A 24,714-nucleotide genomic window follows, 5' to 3' on the forward strand; every position below is an offset into this window, starting at 1 on the left:
CCACCTAAAATTCGGGATTCACTTTCAGTGGTAATGGTCATTAGGACAAATAGAGAGAATGATACAGACAACAATAAAAATCTGATAGGTATTCTAATCCCTCTCCTTTTAAAGAAGTACAGCCAAAGCTCGTTTGGCTGTACTTCTCCTCTGGATCACAGGAGTGCAGTTCAATCTACACTTCTGTGACCCATTTTCAGTAGACAGAGGGCTGAAGTCCACTGTCTGCTGACGTCACAGAGCCAAATCAGGCTCCGGCAAGATTATGACAATGGAGTCGGGATCCACCCACATGGCTGGACCGGCACCTAGCTCAGACTCTCAGTGAGCCCCTGAGAGCCTGAGCTGGCTGCTCCCACCCCCTCCACAGGGAGTTAAAATATATTTTTCTTGTTATTTATCTTTAGTGGCATTTTACAGACTTTGCAGCACTAGTGTGGGCACCTATTCAATGTTGCTGTTTTCAAAATGCAATCAGAAAGTACTAGTTTACATTGTAGATTTTATGTCTCGTCACTTTTTATGGAATCTTTAAAGAAAAATTAAGATAGCAGTTTGCATTTACATGTGCTAATTTTTTTTAAAAATCTTTTAGGGCTTTTTTGTACGGTTCAAAAAACCAACTATGTGTTACACTTCTTGACAATCAGAGGTCTTCGATAGTGCATCGAAGGAGTGATGTAGCCATATATGAAAGAAAAGGTATGTGTTCAATTTGCAACATTTATTATTTATTTTGTTTATACTAAGTTTATAGAAGTTTTCATATAGAAGGCCTTGTTCACATGGGGTGATTTAATCTGTGCCCCAATGCAGGGCCATGTTTACCAGCATGGGAATGCACAGACACAACCGCTGCCTCCAATGTAACATCTGTCTGGGTGTGGGTGCACGGCCCCAAATGCACCCGCATGGATGTCACATTGGGAACAGCGGCTGTGTTTAGCGATGGGATTGCTGGCATGGAGATGCACGGAACACCTTTGCATCCCCATGTCAGTAAACACGACCCTGCACAGGGCACAGATTAATTCGAAGAAGGCCTAAAACCATAATTTTCTAATAAACATTTGTCAGCCTAATGAAAATGTGGATGAACCAAACATATCAATGTAGATACCACATTAAAATATAAGTAAGGGGGTTCCTATGCGCTACCTTGCATCTGGAATAAGTGTATATAGCAGCTGCTTACATCTATCAAATGGGTCCCCACGTTGAAAATAGAATATAAAAATTAAAATGATGCAGCGCTTTGCTAAGTAAATAATACAAAATCAATGTGGAAAATGAATACCAATAAAGGTGCACTAGCTCTTAAAAAAATCATCAAATAAATGTAAAACTTACTCCTTTTTAACAACAAAATGTCATACACTTATTAATCCAAATATTGTACACACAAATACAAGTGAATATTGGTAATAAACAGGCAAAAAATTTGGGGGAGCATACCCATGTATTTCTAAAGCTGCTGCAGCTATGAACCAAAAGACATGTATATTAAAAAAGAATAGCGCGCAAATGCAAAAGAAATAACTACCAAATCTGAATACAATCTATAAATAAAAATGGGGGTTTGGTCCCACCATATGGCCATATCGTGCTCAAGCCCACTACTGCGTCAAAGTACCCCATTATCAGTGGGTCCTACACTATCCATGAAAAAGAGATGAATCCAGCCTTTCTAACCCTTGGAGATAATACTCCTTGCTGGGAAGGATGTGCAAATGCACTACAGGGGACTCCTCCTATATCCACTTGATGGTGGACACTGATTGAGTACAGGTGTGTGTGGGGGGGGGGTGGGGAGGGTTGCTCAACCTCGATAGTCTGGTCAGACCGAATACATAATAAACAGGCAAAAAATTTGGGGGAGCATACCCATGTATTTCTAAAGCTGCTGCAGCTATGAACCAAAAGACATGTATATTAAAAAAGAATAGCGCGCAAATGCAAAAGAAATAACTACCAAATCTGAAGACAATCCATAAATAAAAATGGGGGTTTGGTCCCACCATATGGCCATATCGTGCTCAAGCCCACTACTGCGTCAAAGTACCCCATTATCAGTGGGTCCTACACTATCCATGAAAAAGAGATGAATCCAGCCTTTCTAACCCTTGGAGATAATACTCCTTGCTGGGAAGGATGTGCAAATGCACTACAGGGGACTCCTCCTATATCCACTTGATGGTGGACACTGATTGAGTACAGGTGTGTGTGGGGGGGTGGGGAGGTTTGCTCAACCTCGATAGTCTGGTCAGACCGAATACATAATAAACAGGCAAAAAATTTTTTGGGGGAGCATACCCATGTATTTCTAAAGCTGCTGCAGCTATGAGCCAAAAGACATGTATATTAAAACTTTGACGCAGTAGTGGGCTTGAGCACGATATGGCCATATGGTGGGACCAAACCCCCATTTTTATTTATGGATTGTCTTCAGATTTGGTAGTTATTTCTTTTGCATTTGCGCGCTATTCTTTTTTAATATACATGTCTTTTGGTTCATAGCTGCAGCAGCTTTAGAAATACATGGGTATGCTCCCCCAAATTTTTTGCCTGTTTATTATGTATTCGGTCTGACCAGACTATCGAGGTTGAGCAACCCTCCCCACCCCCCCACACACACCTGTACTCAATCAGTGTCCACCATCAAGTGGATATAGGAGGAGTCCCCTGTAGTGCATTTGCACATCCTTCCCAGCAAGGAGTATTATCTCCAAGGGTTAGAAAGGCTGGATTCATCTCTTTTTCATGCATAGTGTAGGACCCACTGATAATGGGGTACTTTGACGCAGTAGTGGGCTTGAGCACGATATGGCCATGTGGTGGGACCAAACCCCCATTTTTATTTATGGATTGTCTTCAGATTTGGTAGTTATTTCTTTTGCATTTGCGCGCTATTCTTTTTTAATATACATGTCTTTTGGTTCATAGCTGCAGCAGCTTTAGAAATACATGGGTATGCTCCCCCAAAAATTTTTTTGCCTGTTTATTATGTATTCGGTCTGACCAGACTATCGAGGTTGAGCAAACCTCCCCACCCCCCCACACACACCTGTACTCAATCAGTGTCCACCATCAAGTGGATATAGGAGGAGTCCCCTGTAGTGCATTTGCACATCCTTCCCAGCAAGGAGTATTATCTCCAAGGGTTAGAAAGGCTGGATTCATCTCTTTTTCATGGATAGTGTAGGACCCACTGATAATGGGGTACTTTGACGCAGTAGTGGGCTTGAGCACGATATGGCCATATGGTGGGACCAAACCCACATTTTTATTTATGGATTGTCTTCAGATTTGGTAGTTATTTCTTTTGCATTTGCGCGCTATTCTTTTTTAATATAAGTGAATATTGGTAAAGCAGTGGTAATATCAAAGTCCATGCAAATTATGCAATATTAAATGCTTCCTTTTATATAAATGATCAAAGTGATATAGTGTTTCAAAAGTAAGAATCAAAACAAATATAAGTCTTAAGAGAATTTTTTTTCCCTTCCCTTCACTTTCACTTTGTGCAAATCAAGCATAAACCTATTCAAAATAGTGACTTTTCCTTTTCTCATTGGAAGCAATGTGTTTTCCTTTTTATATCCCGTGATTCTAACTCTCCAGCACATGCAGTGATAATTGTTGTGTGGGTGGCAGCTCACCTCAAATATAGATCTACAATCTCATATAGATCGCTCAAGCCTGTCAGCACAACTCTCCTTAGTGCTGTCAACCATGGTGATCTGTCCATGCGAGGCCTCTTCGGATATTCCTCTTCATTTATACTCCCACGTATCACCATAAATGAATAAAGAAATCTCTCATCATGTAAAACTGTAAAGATTTATTACAAAATAAACAGCATCACTCACATTTACATTCATGATCGCCCCCTCAAAGTCTGTAAATCCAACTACAAGAGCACTCCCGGTCTGGCCGAGTCACAGGGGCTAACGTCACCCAAACTCTTCCCGACGCGTTGCGTCACTACACACATGACTTCATGACTTCATCAGGGGTTAGAGTCAGGTGCATACGATTAATCTATTTATATTCTATAATGTTCAGCATGGATACGAATCCAGATGAATAGGTGCCATAATGGTCTGCATGGATCCCGAACTAGATGATTAGGTGCTACCATGTATACCATTTTCCCTTCACCATCCACATTTACATAATCATTGCTGGGCGTAGGTAAATCACTATATAGTTACAATTAAGTTATAATAGCTCTAAAATACAGTAAAATTAAATATCTATTAAAAATAGCATCAGGATCGCATTATAAATAACTAAGGTATCAGTCAAAGTGTATAGTTAAGTCATTTAGAAATGGAACTAAACTGTTCATACTACATATATAAAACAATTTGTAAATTCAACTACTAGGACTCAAACCAAATCTAGGATGAATTGTAATGACTATATAGATGTCCCTTTATCTCTGAACAACACCCTCTAGCGGTCAAATTTGTGTAAACACTCATAATAAAATCCTTCTGAAGGGTGACTAAGAGATGACCTCTGAATAGCGTTATCTAACATCAAATAGGGCAAGTTGTGTTCACATATTTTTAAAGAGAATAACATTATCTAAATGACACACAAAAAAGATTTATATTGAAATGACTGGATTACAGTTTAGAATATAATTACTTCTGCTATGGGAAAAGTTATTATAAACAGATAAAAGGTATTGCAATGGGAACAACAAGGATAGGCCTAAAGAACTCCTGATATACAAAAGATTTATTAATGATGTATTTATTCTATGGGAAGGAGATATGAAGAGTCTAGAAGAATTCACTAGAAAACTCAATAATTATTGGAAGAACATTGAACTTTCATGGGAAACCAATACAGAAATAATACACTTCCTTGACTTTGAAATTTTAGGTGATGGAAGCTCATTAAAAACAAAAACGTATTTCAAACCAGTGAATAAGAACAATTATTTACCAATACACAGCTGCCATTATGGATCTTGGATAATAAACATCCCAAAAGGACAATTAGTGCGGCTAAGAAAAAATTGTACAGGAAAAAAAGATGTATGAAGAACAAGCTAAGTTAATTGGTAATCGTTTTATTCAAAAAGGATACAACAGGTCATTTATAGAAGAAAAAGTTAGGGAGGTAGGGACCATGAATAGAGAAGACCTGGTGAAATATAAACAACCAGATGGACAAAAATGGGCATGGGATGGCTACCATTTTGGACTATAATGTCAATATAAACAGGCAGAAAAAAAAATTAAGAAACATTGGGAGATATTAAAAGCAGATAGACAATTTGAGACAATACTACCAGAGAGACCCAAAAGTCTAAAGAAGGGCTCCAACAATAAGAGATAAACTGGTCAAGAATATTGTAGATCCCCCGACAACAAATAAATTCTCCTTTTTCAGTGAGACTGTATTCTTCCCATGCAAAAAATGTTATGCCTGCAAACATACAAAAGGCAAAAAAGGAAAGAAAAAGAGAATTTACAGCTAATAAAACTTACAAGATTAGAGAATTTATCTCCTGTAGAACAGAAGGAGCAGTGTATGTACCACAGTGCAGTTGTCATCTACAGTATGTAAGAAGGGCGAAGAGACCACTTTGGAAAACATTGCGAGAGCATGTACAAAATATCAAAAAAGGGTATTTAAAACATAGTTTATCTAGACATGTTCTAGCCAATCATAATAAAAATGCAGCTGAATTACTTTTCTGGGTGATAGAAAGTTTTAGGGCACATTGGAGAGGAAGTAATAAAATCACCACCCTTAGACAGAGCAGGTCTAGGTAGATTTTTTGGAGTTACAGACCCTTGCGTCCCTAGGCCACAACATAGAGTTTGATCAAAATTGCTTTATTGCTGATTTTTGATGGCTTAGTTAGATACTTGGTTTATATGGACATATACTCCTCCTGTCCAACATGCTTAGGACTACATTCGTATGGTGCTAATATGTTTTAATTTAATGACTCCTCCCCCTATCCATTACTGTTTATATTTATTTCATTTTTATTTATTTTTTTATTGTTTCAAAAATATATTGCAAAAAGTTCTGTTATTAAGCCTCACACCCAACTGGATTATATATGTATTGGATATAATATGAGTATGTGAAAATAACTTGACCTATTTGATGTTAGATAACGCTATTCATAGGTTATCACTTAGACACCCCTCAGAAGGATTTTATTATGAGTGTTTACACAAATTTGACCGCTAGAGGGTGCAGTTTATAGATTAAGGGATATCAATATAGTCGTTAGAATTCATCCTAGATTTGGTTTGAGTCCTAGTAGTTGAATTTACAAATTGTTTTATATATGTAGTATGAACAGTTGAGTTGAATTTCTAATTTTCTTAACTATACACTTTGACTGATACCTCAGTTATTTATAATGCGATCGAGTAAATATTATATGAGGAATGGATTTTTATGGGTATTTAATCTTACTGTATTTTATAGCTGTTATAATTTAATTGTAACTATATAGTGATTTACCTATGCCCAGCAAGGATTATGTAAATGTGGACGGTGATGGGAAAATTACATACGTGGTAGCACCTAATCACCTAGATCGGTATTCATGCTGACCATCGTAGAATATAAATAGATTATTCATATGCACCTGACTCCACCCCTGATGAAGTCACGCGTGTAGAGATGCAAATCGTCGGGAGGAGTTTACCATTTTGAAAAAGTTTATGCTTGATTTGCACAAAGTGAAGAGCACTGAAAATTTCTCTGGGGACTTATATTTGTTTTGATTCTGACTTTTGGAACACATTATCACAGGAGCACTCAATATTATATAATTTGCATGAACTTTGATATTACCATTTGGTTCACTGCCCTACCGATATCGACTTGTTTTAGTGTGTACATCATTTGAATTAATAAATGTTGTATGACATTTTTTTGTTAAGAAGGAGTAAGTGTTACATTTATTTGATGATTTTATAAGCACTAGTGCACCTTTATTGGTATTTATTTTGCACATTGATTTTGTATTATTTACTTAGGAAATCACTGCATCATTTTCATTTTTATATTTTTTTTTAGATACCACATTGATTTTTGTGAGCAAACAAAGCTTTGTACTATTTTTAAAATGTATGTAAACCCTAGCAATACATTTCTTTCATTTTGCTCTTTAATCTGTTTCATATACCACTGGAAGAATTTTATACCATCTGTTTGAAAAGTGAAAAAAAATGTTGAACAGAAATTCACAGCTGTCCTGTGTCCTCCTTCCTAGGTTATTACAAAGAACCCCCCCCCCCCCTAGTTTTTTTTTTTTTTTTTTTGGACTTCAAAATTATTTTATATATACAGTATATATATATATATATATATATATATATATATATATACTGTATAAATGTATTTATTACAGGTATTTTTTATAGCAATTTACATATATATTGTACATTCACATCTGTCCCTGCCCTCAAGGAGCTTACAATCTAATGTCCCTAACACACTCTTATACATACACATACTACAGACAATTTAGACAGGAGCCAATTAACCAGCATGTCTGTGGAGTGTGGCAGGAAACTAGGGTACCTGGAGGAAACCCACGCAGAAACAGGAAGAACTTCTCCAGGCAGACAGTTTTGTGGTTGGGATTCAAACCAACAACCCTAGTGCTGTTAGGCAGAAGCGCTAACCACTTAGCCACTGTTCTGCATACTGTATATATGCTAACTGGCAAATTTATTAGGTTCACCTGTTCAATTGCTGTTCAATTGCTTGGTAACACAAATTGCTAATCAGCCAATCACGTATGTGGCAGCAACTCAATGCATTTAGGCCTTCGGGATGTGATGGAATGGAAGATTCACATCATGGATGTGCAACCAACAAATCTGCAGCTTATATATATACATACATATATATATATATATATATATATATATATATATATATATATTTATATTTATATACATACATACATACACACACACACACACACACACACCATATATATATACAGTGGGTACGGAAAGTATTCAGACCCCCTTAAATTTTTCACTCTTTGTTATATTGCAGCCATTTGCTAAAATCATTTAGGTTCATTCTTCTTCCTCATGAATGTACACATAGCACCCCATACTGACAGAAAAACACAGAATTGTTGACATTGTTGCAGATTTATTAAAAAAGAAAAACTGAAATATCACATGGTCCTAAGTATTCAGACCCTTTGCTGTGACACTCATATATTTAACTCAGGTGCTTTCCATTTCTTCTGATCATCCTTGAGATGGTTCTACACCTTCATTTGAGTCCAGCTGTGTTTGATTATACTGATTGGACTTGATTAGGAAAGCCACACACCTGTCTATATAAGACCTTCCAGATCACAATGCATGTCAGAGCAAATGAGAATCATGAGGTCAAAGGAACTGCCTGAAGAGCTCAGAGACAGAATTGTGGCAAGGCACAGATTTGGCCAAGGTTACAAAAAGATTTCTGCTGCACTTAAGGTTCCTAAGAGCACAGTGGCCTCCATAATCCTCAAATGGAAGACGTTTGGGACGACCAGAACCCTTCCTAGAGCTGGCCATCCGGCCAAACTGAGCTATCGGGGGAGAAGAGCCTTGGTGAGAGAGGTAAAGAAGAACCCAAAGATCACTGTGGCTGAGCTCCAGAGATGCAGTCAGGAGATGGGAGAAAGTTGTAGAAAGTCAACCATCACTGCAGCCCTCCACCAGTCAGGGCTTTATGGCAGAGTGGCCCGACGGAAGCCTCTCCTCAGTGTAAGACACATGAAAGCCCGCATGGAGTTTGCTAAAAAAACACCTGAAGGACTCCAAGATGGTGAGAAATAAGATTCTCTGGTCTGATGAGACCAAAATAGAACTTTTTGGTCTTAATTCTAAGCGGTATGTGTGGAGAAAACCAGGCACTGCTCATCACCTGTCCAATACAGTCCCAACTGTGAAGCATGGTGGTGGCAGCATCATGCTGTGGGGGTGTTTTTCAGCTTCCGGGCACAGGACGACTGGTTGCAATCGAGGGAAAGATTAATGCGGCCAAGTACAGGGGGGATATCCTGGACAAAAACCTTCTCCAGAGTGCTCTGGACCTCAGACTGGGCCGAAGGTTTACCTTCCAACAAGACAATGACACTAAGCACACAGCTAAAATAACGAAGGAGTGGCTTCACAACAACTCCGTGACTGTTCTTGAATGGCCCAACCAGAGCCCTGACTTAAACCCAATTGAGCATCTCTGGAGAGACCTAAAAATGTCTGTCCACCAACGTTTACCATCCAACCTGACAGAACTGGAGAGGATCTGCAAGGAGGAATGGCAGAGGATCCCCAAATCCAGGTGTGAAAGACTTGTTGCATCTTTCCCAAAAAGACTCCTGGCTGTATTAGATCAAAAGGGGGCTAATACTGAGCAAAGGGTCTGAATACTTAGGACCATGTGATATTTCAGTTTTTCTTTTTTAATAAATCTGCAACAATGTCAACAATTCTGTGTTTCTCTGTCAGTATGGGGTGCTATGTGTACATTCATGAGGAAGAAGAATGAACTTAAATGATTTTAGCAAATGGCTGCAATATAACAAAGAGTGAAAAATTTAAGGGGGTCTGAATACTTTCCGTACCCACTGTATATGTATATATATATATATATATATATAGATTAAATTCATTATGTTACTCAAAATTCTACAAACAATATTCCATAATGTCAATTTGAAAGAAGTTTGTTTGAAATCTTTGCAAATTTATTAAACTAAAAAAATCACATGTACATAAGTATTGTTTTTGCTCAATACTTTGTTGAAGCACCTTTGTAACCAATTACAGCCTCAAGTGTTTTTGAGTATGATGCTACAAGCTTGGCACACCTATTTTTGGGTAGTTTCTCCCATTCTTCTTTGCAGGACCTCTCAAGCTCCTGCTCATTGCACAGCCATTTTCAGATCTCTCCAGAGATGTTCAATCGGGTTCAAGTCTGGGCTCTGGACATTCAAGGACATTCACAGAGTTGTCCTGTAGCCATTCCTTTGTTATCTTGGCTGTGTGCTTAAGGTCGTTGTCCTGTTGGAAGATGAACCTTTGCCCCAGTGTGAGGTCCAGAGTGCTCTGGAACAATTTTTCATGAATTATGTCTCTGTACATTGCTGCAATTATCTTTCCCTTGATCCTGACTGACTAGTCTAATCTTTGTTTCATCAGACCAGAGAATTTCGTTTCTCATGGTTTGAGAGTCCTTCAGGTGCCTCCTTGAAAACTCCAGGTGAGCTGTCTTTTGCCTTTTATGGTGGAGTGGCTTCTGTCTGGCTGCTCTACCATACATGCCTAATTGGTGGAGTGCTGCAGAGATGATTGCTCTTCCTGGAAGGTTCTCCTCTCTGCACAGAGAAATGCTGGAGCTCCGTCAGAGTGACCAATTGGGTTCCTGGTCACCTCCCTGACTAAGGCCCTTCTCCCCTGATCACTCAGTTTGGCCAGGCGGCTCACTCTAGGAAGAGTCCTGGTGGTTCCAAACTTCTTCCATTTACAGATGATGGAGGCTACTGTGCTCATTGGGGCCTTCAATGCTTCAGAAATTTTGTCTGTGAAAAGATCTGTGCCTCCATACTATCCTGTTTAGCAGGTCTACAGACAATTCCTTGGACTTCATGCCTTGGTTTGTGCTCTGACATGCACTACTAACTGTGGGGCCCTATATAGACAGGTGTGTGTCTTTCCAAATCCTGTTCAACCAACTGAAGTTTTAGAAACATCTCAAAGATAATCAGTGGAAAAAGGATGAACCTGAGCTCATTTTTGAGTGTCATGGCAAAGGCTGTGAATACTTATGTTGCGATTTTTTTTTTTTTTTTTTTGTTTTAATACATTTGCAAATATTTCAAACAAACCTCAGGAAAATAATGGATTTATTCAATTTTGGAACAAGGCTGTAACATAACAAAATGTAGAAAAAAAGAAGTGCTTCGAATACTTTCAGGATGCACTATATATATATATATATATATATATATATATATATATATATATAGTATATATATATATATAATGTTTCTTAGAATAAAGTCCAGTACACACCATTTGTTTTTTTTTTTTTTCCGTTCAACGAGCTGGGTTGAAGGAATAAAGACTGACAGCTCCAATCAGAGCTTCTGTACTAACAATCCGATGTTGTGTTCTAATGGCGGGGGGGGGGGGGGGGTGGCCTTTGGCTGAGAGCACTGATCCAGAGCTGGTCGTATTCTGGTTTTCCAGTATGCACGTCCAACAGAAGCCGACTGAACACCCGGCTTCTTTAAGACTGGCTGCCATACACACTGGTGGAATGTTGGCCGGTGTTTCTTGAAATAGTCGATATCGCCCAACATTCAACCCATGCATACTAGGCTTAAGTCCTCATGGTTGACTACAAGCATTTCTGAACAATGTCAGATTCAGGTTGTTACATCATTCCTTTTCGATTTAGGACAAACTGCATCCAGCTTTGAATTTTTAACCCAGGGGTGCTTAACCCTTTGGAGAGCACGTGCTATTTAACCGCCTTAGCGGTATCCCCGAGCGTGACTCGGGGTAGGAATTTTCTGCTATTAGCGGTATCCCCGAGTCACGCTCGGGGTCAATGGGCAGAGCGTGCAGACAGCGCAGCGGAGCTTCTCTTACCTTATCCTGGCGATCCAGCGATGAGCTCTCATTGCTGTGACCGCCAGCCGAGATCTCCGCCGCTCGTCTGTCGGTAGGAGGACTTCCTAGTTCCGTTCCCTGCAGCAGCAATGCTGCATGGGAGCGGAACTAGGGAGGGAAATTCAAAAAAAAAAAAAAACGTTGCACAAAACACATAACACATTCTATATTATATATATGCATATATATATGTATATACATATATATATATATATATATATATATATATATATATATATATATATATATATGCATATATATATATATATATATATATATATGCATATATATATATATATATATATATATATATATATATATATATATATATGCATATATATATATATATATATATATATATATATATATATATACATATATATATATATATATGTATATACATATATGTATATATATATACCTATATACACACATATATATATATATAATATAACGCATGAATTATAATCTAATCAATAATATAATTTTATTATATATATTATATATTAAATAATAAAATAATATTATTGATTCGATTATAATTCACTTGTTTGTGTTTTAAATTTATCACATCTGGGATGTCTACTAGACTCTTGTTTTGGTCAGGTTTAAGTCAGTAATTACTAAGAATTGTAGGCCTATAATACATAACGCCAAATTTCCATGAAAAGAATTGTACCGCTTTTGGAACAGAATTCCTGACAGAATCATACCGCCAGGGAGGTTAAGTGATTTGGTAACCGGTTTCGGGCCACAATAAAATGGTTCAGAATTTCACATTTTTTTATTTCGAATAGCATATCGAAGATTTTAAACAGTAAACTCTGTTCACACTGTCCCATGGAAGTTCAGTTCTCCCTTACTTCTACAGCCCTCTACAGTGCTTTCCAAGCCTCCTCCAGAGTTCCCTTTCTCCTCACAATACCCTCTACCAGCCTCAGTGCCTTTACCCTGCCTCCCTTCAGAGCCCCACAGCTCCCCACAGTGTACCTTATCTTGTTTCAGAACCCCCTACAGAGCCTCCTCACTGTACCCTCTGCCTTCCCACAGTGCCCCCAAGCTACATACTGTAAATAAATACATTTATATACATACTGTATATAAATGTATGTAACATACTGCTACATACTGTATATATACTGTATAAAATATATACAGTACATTGAGAAAGGTGAGTTGTTAATACAGCTGGTTAAGAACTACATCTGTATTTCATTTCATTTTTTCATGTATCTATTCTGCAGTGTACCTTGAAGAATGCATTTCTGGAAGTGGAAAAGATTACAGAGGAACTGAATCTAAAACAAAGTCTGGAAGAACATGTCAAGATTGGGCATCAATCACCCCCCATATACCAAAGTAGAGTTTTTTTTTATCATTCATAATATTACATTTATTTAAAATGCATTTACTAAGGCAGATTTTACTCACCTCTATCTCTTCCTAATAGGAAATGCTGCAATTTTTGTCATGCTCCTATAGAGAGCATGTATATTTACCATGTATGTGTGCGTGTTAGGGTCAGAGATGTATAGTAACGAAGTAGAACTACTTAAGTACTGTACTTAAGTACCGAAATGCGGTATCTGTACTTTCCTAGAGTAGAATTTTTTTCTCCTACTTCTACTTTTACTTCACTACATTTTTTCGATGATTTCGATACTTCTACTCAAGTATTTTTTTTTTGTGCTGCATAGTTACTCGTTACTTTTAAAAAAATTACCACTGCCAGAACAGTAGATGGCAGGTTGCATAACGCTCAAAAAAATGTGTATAATGTCATTTGTAAATCAGCGCATACGAAAATAAAGGCTGTGTATAATAAAAGCTGCTATGCCAAATCTTTCCAATAAAAAGAAAATATGAAACAAACAAATAAATGGTGCTACAGCGCTTAAAGTGCATCAAGAAACTACTAACAAACACAGGTTAATCATTTGAATAAATCATTTGAAATAATAAAAACAATATGATGTTCAAACTTTTGACTTATTTCTTTAATAACTACATAACACAGTACTTGTACTTCTACTTTCAGTACTTGAGTAGAAATTTTTTTTCAAAACTACTGGTACTTTTTACTTTTAGTACTTAAGTAGCAAATTTTTTGAAAAAACTACTTGCAATACTTAAGTAAAAAAAATGTTGAATACTTTAGTACTTCTACTTAAGTAACTTTTTCTGCGAGCACTTCCACTTCTACTTAAGTAATTTTTTGATCGAGCACTTGTACTTTTACTCAAGTAGAAATTTCGAGTACTTTATACAAGTCTGGTTAGGGTTGCACCAATAACGGTTCTTTACCAGTGTGTACATGTACCTATACTTTCGGTCAAGTACTCGCCAATACGAGTACCAATACGGTGCGATTTGAGCCCATACAAAATAAATGTGAATTTGATTTGAACAGGAATGCGGTGCGATTCTTGTCCAAATTGCATGCGGTTTCCCACACTGCTGCTGTGTGAACCCAAGCTGAAGTCACTATGACAAGCCTGGGTTCACACATGAGCGCTTGGGAAAACCGCATGCAATTCAGACAGGAATTGTTCAAATCCGTTTTTAGAGGTAAAAAAATCCTTCCCCCTTTAAACAGTAAAAAAGCAAGCGCTAAACGTGGGTAGCAGCGTTTAGCCTCGTTTGGCATTTGAAACACCAGTAAACACACGTTCTGAACATCCTGAACGCAAATAATTGCTTTCCAAAAGATGACACTAAACTCAACTGCCTCTAAATGACTGTAAATGACTCAGTGTATATGGACAGATAAGATAACATTGGGGAGAGTTCAGGGGCTTCTGAAAAAAATGTCAAACTGCTCCTAAAGGTCCATTTACAAGTAGCAGTGTACATGAAGCCTTAAAGGTGCAGGTAAGCCCCAGAGCTTCATCAATGCATTTACAGTAACGACACTCATCTATGTGATCTTAGTTATTATGACTTCAGTAAAGGGTTGTGTACACGGGCACAAAAAAAAAATTAATGCAGATTTTAGAGCCAAACTCTCTTTTTTTCAGAACTCAATGCTAATCTACCTAATGTGCCTTCTTACAGTGGTGATCGAAAGTTTGGGCACTCCAGGTAAAAATTTGTATTAATGTGCATAAAGAAGCCAAGGAAAGATGGAAAAATCTCCAAAAGGCATCACATTACAGATTAGACATTCTTATAATATGTCAACAAAAGATAGATTTTATTTCCATCATTGACACTTTCAAAATTACAGAAAACAAAAAAATGGCGTCTGCAAAAGTTTGGGCACCCTGCAGAATTTATAGCATGCACTGCCCCCTTTGCAAGGCTGAGACCTGCCAGTGTCATGGATTGTTCTCAATCATCGTCTGGGAAGACCAGGTGATGTCAATCTCAAAGGTTTTAAATGCCAAGACTCATCTGACCTTGCCCCAACAATCAGCACCATGGGATCTTCTAAGCAGTTGTCTAGAAAACTGAAACTGAAAATAGTTGACGCTCACAAAGCTGGAGAAGGCTATAAGAAGATAGCAAAGCGTTTTCAGATGTTAATATCCTCTGTTCGGAATTTAATTAAGAAATGGCAGTCATCAGGAACAGTGGAAGTTAAAGCAAGATCTGGAAGACCAAGAAAAATATCAGACAGAACAGCTTGCAGGATTGTGAGAAAAACAATTCAAAACCCATGTTTGACTGCACGATCGCTCCAGAAAGATCTGGCAGACACTGGAGTTGTGGTACACTATTCCACTATAAATAGATACTTGTACAAATATGGTCTTCATGGAAGAGTCATCAGAAAAAAACCTCTTCTACATCCTCACCACAAAAATCAGCGTTTGAACTTTGCAAATGAACATATAGACAAGCCTGATGCATTTTGGAAACAAGTTCTGTGGACGGATGAGGTTAAAATTGAACTTTTTGGCTGGAATGAACAAAGGTAAGTTTGGAGAAGAAGGTGCATAGAATTTAATGAAAAGAACCTCTGTCCAACTGTTAAGCATGGGGGTGGATCAATCATGCTTTGGGGTTGTATTGCAGCCAGTGGCACAGGGAACATCTCACAAGTAGAAGGAAAAATGGATTCAATAAAATGTCAGCAAATTTTGGATGGTAACTTGATGCCATCTGTGAAAAAGCTGAAGTTAAAGAAAGGATGGCTTCTACAAATGGATAATGATCCTAAACACACCTCAAAGTCCACGGGGGATTACATCAAGAGGCGTAAACTGAAGGTTTTGCCATGGCCTCACAATCTCCTGACCCCAACATAATTGAAAATCTATGGATAGACCTTAAAAGAGCAGTGCGTGACAGACAGCCCCGAAATCTCAAAGAACTGGAAGACTTTTGTAAGGAAGAATGGGCAAAGATACCTCAAACACAAATTAATTGCACACGTATATCACTGGATTAGATTCTTTGTTTTATACACTGGAACACCCTTGAACTCTTTCACCCCATTTTGCATTTATTTTTTTATGCATATCTATTTTGGGCACACCATCCAGTGACACATGGACTATTTATGCTGTTAGCATCCTCAGTGTTTTTGTATGCTGCTTTATTGCATCACTTGCACTTTTATTTATTTGCTGTTAAGTATTGTCACAGTCACTTGTATGTGTTGATTTATTGTATCTTTTACACTTTTATGATTACTTATTTATCACTTCACTAAGCACTTCAGCACTTTTTGCTCATTTGCATATTTTTTAATATTTATCACCTATCTGCTTTTTAGCTAATTTTATGATCTTCGTTGTATATTTCATATTATATATATTGTTTATTCATCATATATTTCTTGTGAACACCTTTCATCCACTTTGTGTTTTGTGGCCCACCATTTTAGAAATTGAGCGCTGATTCCCCCTTTCCTTCACTTTTTAACAGTAAGTGGTAACACTACTACAATCGACAGCTGAATTCAGTGCTCCACTCATCTTCTTCTGCTATTTATAAATCTCATTGGTCCCTCCCATTTTTAAAGCACAGAGGTAAGATGTTTCTTGTAGTTAGTGACAAGGATTGCACACATAGGAGGGATTTTGGTCTACTCTTCTTTACAAATCTTCTCTAAATCTTTATGGTTTCTTGGCTGTCCCTTGGCAACTTGAAGTATCAGCTCCCTACATATATTTTCTATAGGATTTAGGTCTGGAGACTGGCTAGGCCATTCCATGACCTTAATGTGCTTCTTTTTGAGCCACTCCTTGGCGGTATGTTTTGGGTCATTGTCATGCTGGAAGACCCATTCATGACCCATTTCAGTGTTATGGCTGAGGGAAGAAGGTTCTCATCCCAGATTTTACAATACATGACCCCGTCCATTGGCCCCTCAATGCGGCAAAGTTGGCATGTACCTTTAGCAGAGAAACAGCCCCAAAGCATAATGTTTCCACATCCGTGCTTGACTGTAAGTATGGGGTTCTTAGGGTCAAAGTCAGCATTTTTCTTCCTCAAAAACACGGCCGAATCTAGTTAATCCCAAAGAGCTCAATTTTGGTCTAATCTGACAACAGCACTTTCTCCCAATCCTTCTCTAAATCATTCAGATGTTCATTGACAAACTTCAAATGGTACATGTGCCTTCTCGAGGAGGGGGACTTTGCGGGCGCTGCAGGATTTCAATCCATGGTGGCGTATTGTGTTACCAATGGTTTGTTTGGTGACTGTGGCTCCAATTGCCTTGAGATCATTCACAAGCTCCTTCCCTGTAGTTCTGAGCTGATTCCTCAGTTTTCTCATGATCATTCTTATCCCATTAGGCAAAACCTTGCATGGAGCACCAGACCGAGGGCGATTGGTAGTTATTTTGTGTTTCTTCCATTTGCAAATAATCACTCCAACAGTTGTCTCCTTCTCACCAACCTTCTTGCTGATGGTCTTTTGGCCCATCCAGCTTTGTGCAGGTCTACAATCTTGTCCCTGATGTCCTTTGACAGCTCTTTGGTCTTGCCCATGATAAAGAGGTTTGGGCTGAGAAAAAGATTCTGTGTACAGGTGTCTTTCTACACATAACAAGTTGTCGTTAGGAGCACCCTCTTAAATTGACAGAACGAATCTGTGTATCAGATAGGCACATACTGTAGTCAGTCCATGGGAGCCAGAATTATTGCTGGTTGGTAGGGAATCAAATATTTATTTTACTCACTGAACTACAACTCAATTTATAACATTTGTATAATTTAAAACACACCTATGAAAAAAAATGATAGACTCTTTAATTCTTTCTAAGTGGGCAAACTTACAAAATCTGCAGGGGATCAAATAATTCATTTCCCTGCTGTACATGCAGGAATTTATTCTAGCAGAGCTGGAGGAGTGGATGAAGAATTATATACTTCTAAATTCTGTATGAATGGATACATATCTGTAAACGCAAAAATACTAGTCGTTTTTACTCTAAATGTTTCTACCAGCTTCTGGCAGTAAGATTCAGCATACAGATTTAAAATGAGAATTTTAATTATGCCCATTTTCATTAAATCAGACCCACAACATCGGCATACTTATCTTCATTCTTAGATTATATAGTTATGCATACCACATCACATTACTCTTTTAATCTTTTCCTTTCTTTCTTTCTTCTTCTTTATTTTTTAATTGATTGCATTTCATTTGCAGCCTATACTGAGGAAAATGGCAAATAAAACTATAGAGATATGGATAGATATGTGCATAAAAATCTTAAAATGGAACTAAACCCATCAATTTACAATTTTCAGAAAACAGTAACATTCCTGGCACATGTTGAAAATGTAACTGTCACATTGGTTGTGCTCTCAACCAAACTGTCAACCCATCAAATGACTGGTGTCATAACTGATGACATGTGCAGAATTATGGCAGTTGAAGATCAAACAGAGGACAAAATGGCAGCTTCTTTGGCTGAAAACAATAGGAGGGTTTAGTTCCACTTTAAGTAAAGCTGGACAGAGATGATTAGTGCGCTGATCAAGCGAGGTTGATGGAGGTATCATCCCAGTTGTGCTTTTGTAATCTGACGGAATACACTAATCAGCGCTGCAGCTAATTGGTGAAATGATGGATTGGTGATTGAACAAAAATATACCAATTTCCAATTTCTCCTAAACAGGTACTGCTATAGATGGAACAAAACACAAGCTGGTCCCTGACAAACCAGCCAAATTTTGATCCATTTATGGCCAGCTTAAGTTGGCTAGCAAAATTTTGGGGTACTCAGAGAGAAGTGGGTGTAGAAGAAAAGGAAAGACAGTAAAGGAGTGTTAATGGTAATGGCCAAAAGTATGTAGAGAAGTATATGAAATTCAACTCACAATATCTTTTTTTACAATTACAAAAAAAAAAATGAGAGTCCTTTTAAGCTAAAAGGGCAGTCCTACCGTATTGAACATACTGAAGGAGTCAAATCTATGGTGCAGCTGTAAAAGTCTGTTCATTGTTCAAATAAGGTATATTTACAGTGCATTCAGAAAGTATTTACAGTGCTTCACTTTTCCACATTTTGTTATGTTACAGCCTTATTCCAAAATTGATTAAATTCATTAATTTCCTCAAAATTCTACAAACAATACCCCATAATGACAATTTGAAAGAAGTTTGTTTAAAATCTTTGCAAATTTATTAAAAATAAAAAATGAAAAAATCACATATACATAACTATTCACAGCCTTTGCCTTGACACTCATGTGCATCCTGTTTCCACTGATCATCTTTGAGAGTTTCTACAATTTGATTGGACTCCACCTGTGATAAACTCAGTTGATTGAACATGATTCGGAAAGGCACACACCTGTCTATATAAGGTCCCACAGTTAAAAGTGCATGTCAGAGCACAAACCAAGCCATGAAGTCCAAGAAATTGTCTGTAGACCTCAGAGACAGAATTATATCAAGGCACAGATCTGAGGAAGAGTAAAGAAAAATTTCTGCAGTATTGAAGGTCCCAATGAGCACAGCGGCTGCCATCATCTATAAATGGAAGAGATTTGGAACCACCAGGACTCTTCCTAGAGCGGGCGGTCCAGCCAAACTGAGCGATCAGGGGAGGAGGGCCTTAATCAGGAAGGTGACCAAGAACCCGATAGTCACTCTGACAGAGCTCCAGGGTTTCTCAGTGGAGAGAGGAGAACTTTCCAGAAGAACAATAATCTCTGCAGCACTCCACCAATCAGGCCTGTATGGTAGAGTGGCCAGACAGAGGTCAGTCCTCAGTAAAAGGCACATGACAGCCTGCCTGGAGCTTGCCAAAAGGCAATTGAAAGACTCTCAGACCATGAGAAACAAAATTCTCTGGTTTGATGAAACAAAGATTGAACTCTTTGGCCTGAATAGCAAGCGTCATGTCTGGAGGAAACCAGGCAATGCTCATCACCTGGACAATACCATCCCTACAGGGAAGCATGGTGGTGGCAGCATCCTGCTGTGGGGATGTTTTCAGTGGCAGAAATTAGGAGACTAGTCAGGATTCAGGGAAAGATGAATTCAGCAATGTACAGAGGCATCCTTGATGAAAACCTGCTCCAGAGAGCTGTGGACCTCAGAGAGGGGCGCAAGCTTATCTTTCAACAGGATAACGACCCTAAGCACACAGCCAAGATAACAAAGCAGTAGCTACAGGACATCTCTGTGAATGTCCTTGAGTGGTAAAGCCAGAGCCCAGACTTGAACCCGATTGAATATCTCTGGAGAGATCTGAAAATGGCTGTGCACCGACCCCCCCCCCCCCCCATCCAACCCGATGAAGCTTGAGAGGTCCTTCAAAGAAGAATGAGAGAAACTGCCCAAAAAATAGGTGTGCCAAGCTTTTAGCATCATACTCAAAAAGACTTGAGGCTGTAATTGGTGCCAAAGGTGCTTCAACAAAGTATTGAGCAAAGGCTGTGAATAATTATGTACATGGGTTTTTTTGTTTTTGGTTTTTATTAAATTTGCAAGAATATCAAACAAACTTCTTTCACATTGTCATTATTGGGTATTGTTTGTAGAATTTTGAGGACAATAATAAATTAAATCCAGTTTGGAATAAGGCTGTAACATAACAAAATGTGGAAAAAGTAAAGCGATGTGAATACTTTCAGTATGCACTGTATATATAACTGTTTTAATACCTGTTTACCTGTGCATTTTCATTGAATTTAGTATGTCATCAACATAATTTAGTTTGTCTTATTGCACATTTGAATATTTATTGTGTTGCACATTTCATGGTCTTTGGATATTTTGGATAGCGAAGTGGAAAAAATTGTATATTATTGTAAATCTCTGGGGATGCAAACACCTTCACTAGCAAACCATGTTATACTGAATAAAATACAAACCATGCCCAAGTCAATGCTGTTCACATCGCTATGGCAGCTCTGCTGCCATTACATATCCTAGAATACTTTCCTTCTTAGATTTTACAGGGGTATTTCAGCACCACTGGTAACATTGTTGGCATCAATAAATATCAGCAGGAATAGAATGATGCCTTTGCACTTCGCAACCAAACAGCTTCCATCTTTTAAATTGTTTACACATCTTAGAAAATTAAAATGTAAAAGCTGATTGGCTGATCTCCAGTTGAGACAAAATTTGTCTCCGACACTTTTTATTAATTCTTCCCTGTGTATTAGCATATGATTTGTTTAGCACAATTTACATTATGTAAATTACATTACATTATCGCTCTCTTCATTCCTCTCAAAACCTCTTGCTCTCTAGCGCCCTCATCACCTCCTCCCATGCTCGCCTCCAGGGCTTTATCAGAGCCTCACCAATCCTATGGAACTCCTTACCCTTATCTGTCCGATTATCTCCTACTCTATTAGCTTTTAGATAATCTCTGAAAACCCTCCTCTTCAGAGAAGCCTATCCTACCCACACCTAACAACTGTACCTCCATTCTCTCCATCAGCTCATACCCTACAGCTATTGACTTTTGTTTCACTTGACCCCCCCCCCTTCTAGATTGTAAGCTCTAATGAGCAGGGCCCTCTAAATCCTCCTGTATTGAATTGTATTGTAACTGTATTGTCTTCCCACATATTGTAAAGCGCTGCACAAACTGTCACCGCTATATAAATCCTGTATAATAATAATAATTATGTAATATGATATTTTTTCGTGCCCAGCTTTACTCCTGAAAAGTTTCCAAATGAGGGGCTTGAGGCAAACTTTTGTAGAAATCCAGATGGAGATTCAAATGGACCTTGGTGTTACACTACAGACCCCGTCCAAAGATTTGAATTTTGCAACATTCCCCAATGTGAAGGTGAGTAATTATATGTTAAGTATAAGTGTATATTTACATACAGGCATACCCAGTTTTACGTACACTCACTTTATGTACACTTTACATACAAGCCTGGTCAGCTTGGCATGGCACTACTCCCGGTTTTTAACATTGGTGTCTATGGGAAATCTTGGTCAGCTTGACATGGCACTGCTCCCAAACCATAAGTGACAGGGATACCAAACTTAGGGAGCACCAGGAGGGGACCCAGGACTACAACATATCCTATTTTGTGGCCGGCCAGCCTACCTAGGTAATCTACCATGTCATAGTCCTGGATCCCCTTAACCACCTTGGCGGTAATCCCGAGCGTGACTCGGGGTTGATTTTACATATCAGGATCGGTAACCCCGAGTCATGCTCAGGGTGGATTGCAGAGAGCGCAGCGGTGTTCTCTTACCTTATCCTGGCAATCCAGCAATGATCTCTCATTGCTGAGATCGCCAGCCGAGAGTCCCGCCGCTCCTCCGTCCCTCCGTCGGTGTGATCACTTCCTAGTTCCGTTCCCTGCAGCAGCAATGCTGCATGGGAGCGGAACTAGGGAGGGAAATTCAAAAAAAAAAAAAAAAAAACGTTGCACAAAACACAAAACACATTTTATATTATATATATATATATATATATATGCATATATATATATATATATATATATATATATGCATATATATATATATATATATATATATATATATATGCATATATATATACATATATATATATATATATATATATATATATATATATATATATATATATATATGCGCATATATATATATATATATATATATATACAACGGTATATATATGTATATGTATATATATATATATATATATATATATATATGCACACATATATATATATATAAAATTATATTATTGATTCAATTAGAATTCATGCGTTATATTATATATATACACACACACACATATATCTATATATAATATATAATGCATGAATTATAATCTAATCAATAATATAATTTTATTATATATATTATATAATAAATAATAAAATAATATTATTGATTCGATTATAATTCATGCGTTTGTGTTTCAAATTTATCACATCTGGGATGTCTACTAGAGTCTTGTTTTGGTCAGGTTTAAGTCAGTAATTACTAAGAATTGTAGGCCTATAATACATAACGCCAAATTTCCATGAAAAGAATTGTACCGCTTTTGGTATGTAATTCCTGACATAATCATACCGCCAAGGAGGTTAACATGCACCTCAAACTTGGTATCCTTGTCACTTATGGTTTGGGAGCAGTGCCATGTCAAGCTGACCAAGATTTCCCATGGAGCTATTGTATTTACATGCATTGAGAAATGAAAAAATGTATTGCTTCACTTTATGTACAATTTCGTTTTACATACATGCTCTGGTCCCATTGTATACTTAAAAGTGGGGTATGCCTGTATAACTGTCTGTCAATAAGGAATTTCAGCACTTTGTAAAAGTTCTAGGCCAATCAGCTGCTGTAGGAAGTCCTACAACCTTTGCAATCTGCAACTCTTTTTTAAGGGTAAAAGTACTTCAGCACTCAAAGTAAAACTTTAATAAATTATGCAAGCTTTCATGATTTAATTTGCAACATGGCATATAAATGTATTAATGCAAAATATTGATCAGGATTTAATGCTTCTTCTACAGACGATTGCTTTCATTGCAGTGGAGAAAATTACAGGGGGAAAATTTCAAGGACAGAGTCCGGTTTGGTGTGTCAGAAATGGGATTCACAAACCCCCCATTCTCATGGTTACAACCCTGCAAGGTAAAAGTGCAGTGGAATCGCCTGCTTTCAGAATATTGAGTTAAGCATTTTAGCTTCAAGCGCTCTTGAGTAGAAACTAAAAAAATCATGGTAATTAGAAATCCTGCAATTGTTACTAGAATATTGTTTAGTGTATCCTAAAATTAGCTACACGTGAAGTAGTAAACAAAATAATCTTTTATAGTAAACCCCTCTTTACTAATTATTAAGGCACATGGAAGATTTGGCTTCCTTCGTCTTTGTATGAGAAGTGCTGCCATAACATGCTTATGCCTCGGGCAAATGTGTGAAAGGGACAGTACCAAACATGATTTGTTTTTATTCTAATAATTATGAATTTTATGTATATATATATATATATATATATATATATATATATATATATATATTATTTTTTTGCTTATCTCTAAATGCTAGTAATATGCTTTTAGCATTTCCTTCTCTGCATCTGTACCCTAGTTGATCGGAGGTCTCAGGGAGCTCTTCATTTTGTTTCAAATAACTGAAGATCGGTTGCGAGAAAAAGATGAAGCCTATGTTGAAATGTATAATTTATGCCATCAATAATAAATATGGTCTTTGCTATAGCTAGCTGGCGTCTCAGCCTAAAACACACCTTTACTGTCATAAGTAAGGCCATTACGGATACTGTGTGAAAGGTACTTTCCCACAAGTGTCAAAAACCAACCCCTGTTTTGTTCCTTGGTTTTGTAATGTACATGTTTGCAGTATATAATTGTAAGATATATAATTTTTAAAAAAAGGTAAAGGTGTTACCTTTTACATACAGTCAAAACCTTTATTTTTATATTTTTTTATATTTTTGCATAAGGTAGGGAAAACATAAACTCTTATTGATTTATTTTTTGTTGCCTTTATCCCGTTTATTTCCCTTTACTTCCTGTAATGGAGTAGAGATAGGAAGTGGGGGGAAACCCTTGCCAAACTGAATTCTCCTCTAAAGGGTCGTACACACTATAGGAAAATCAGGCGAACATTTTCGTCCAAAAAATTCGTA

The 24,714-nt window shown here is 37.6% G+C and overlaps 1 protein-coding gene across 1 annotated transcript in view; it reads left to right on the forward strand.

Annotated features, from left to right (window-relative positions):
• The window catches only part of PLG (plasminogen), a 157,477-nt gene that overhangs the window by 31,070 nt on the left and 101,693 nt on the right, over nt 1-24,714 (forward strand). The window contains exons 3-6 of the mRNA XM_082251594.1: nt 596-702; nt 12,926-13,040; nt 21,761-21,900; nt 23,576-23,696. Coding sequence (XP_082107720.1) covers nt 596-702; nt 12,926-13,040; nt 21,761-21,900; nt 23,576-23,696 — 483 coding nt within the window. The remainder of the gene's footprint in view (nt 1-595; nt 703-12,925; nt 13,041-21,760; nt 21,901-23,575; nt 23,697-24,714) is intronic.

This window comes from Pelophylax lessonae, assembly GCF_965119305.1.
Source record: "Pelophylax lessonae genome assembly, chromosome: 3".
NCBI lineage: Eukaryota > Metazoa > Chordata > Amphibia > Anura > Ranidae > Pelophylax > Pelophylax lessonae.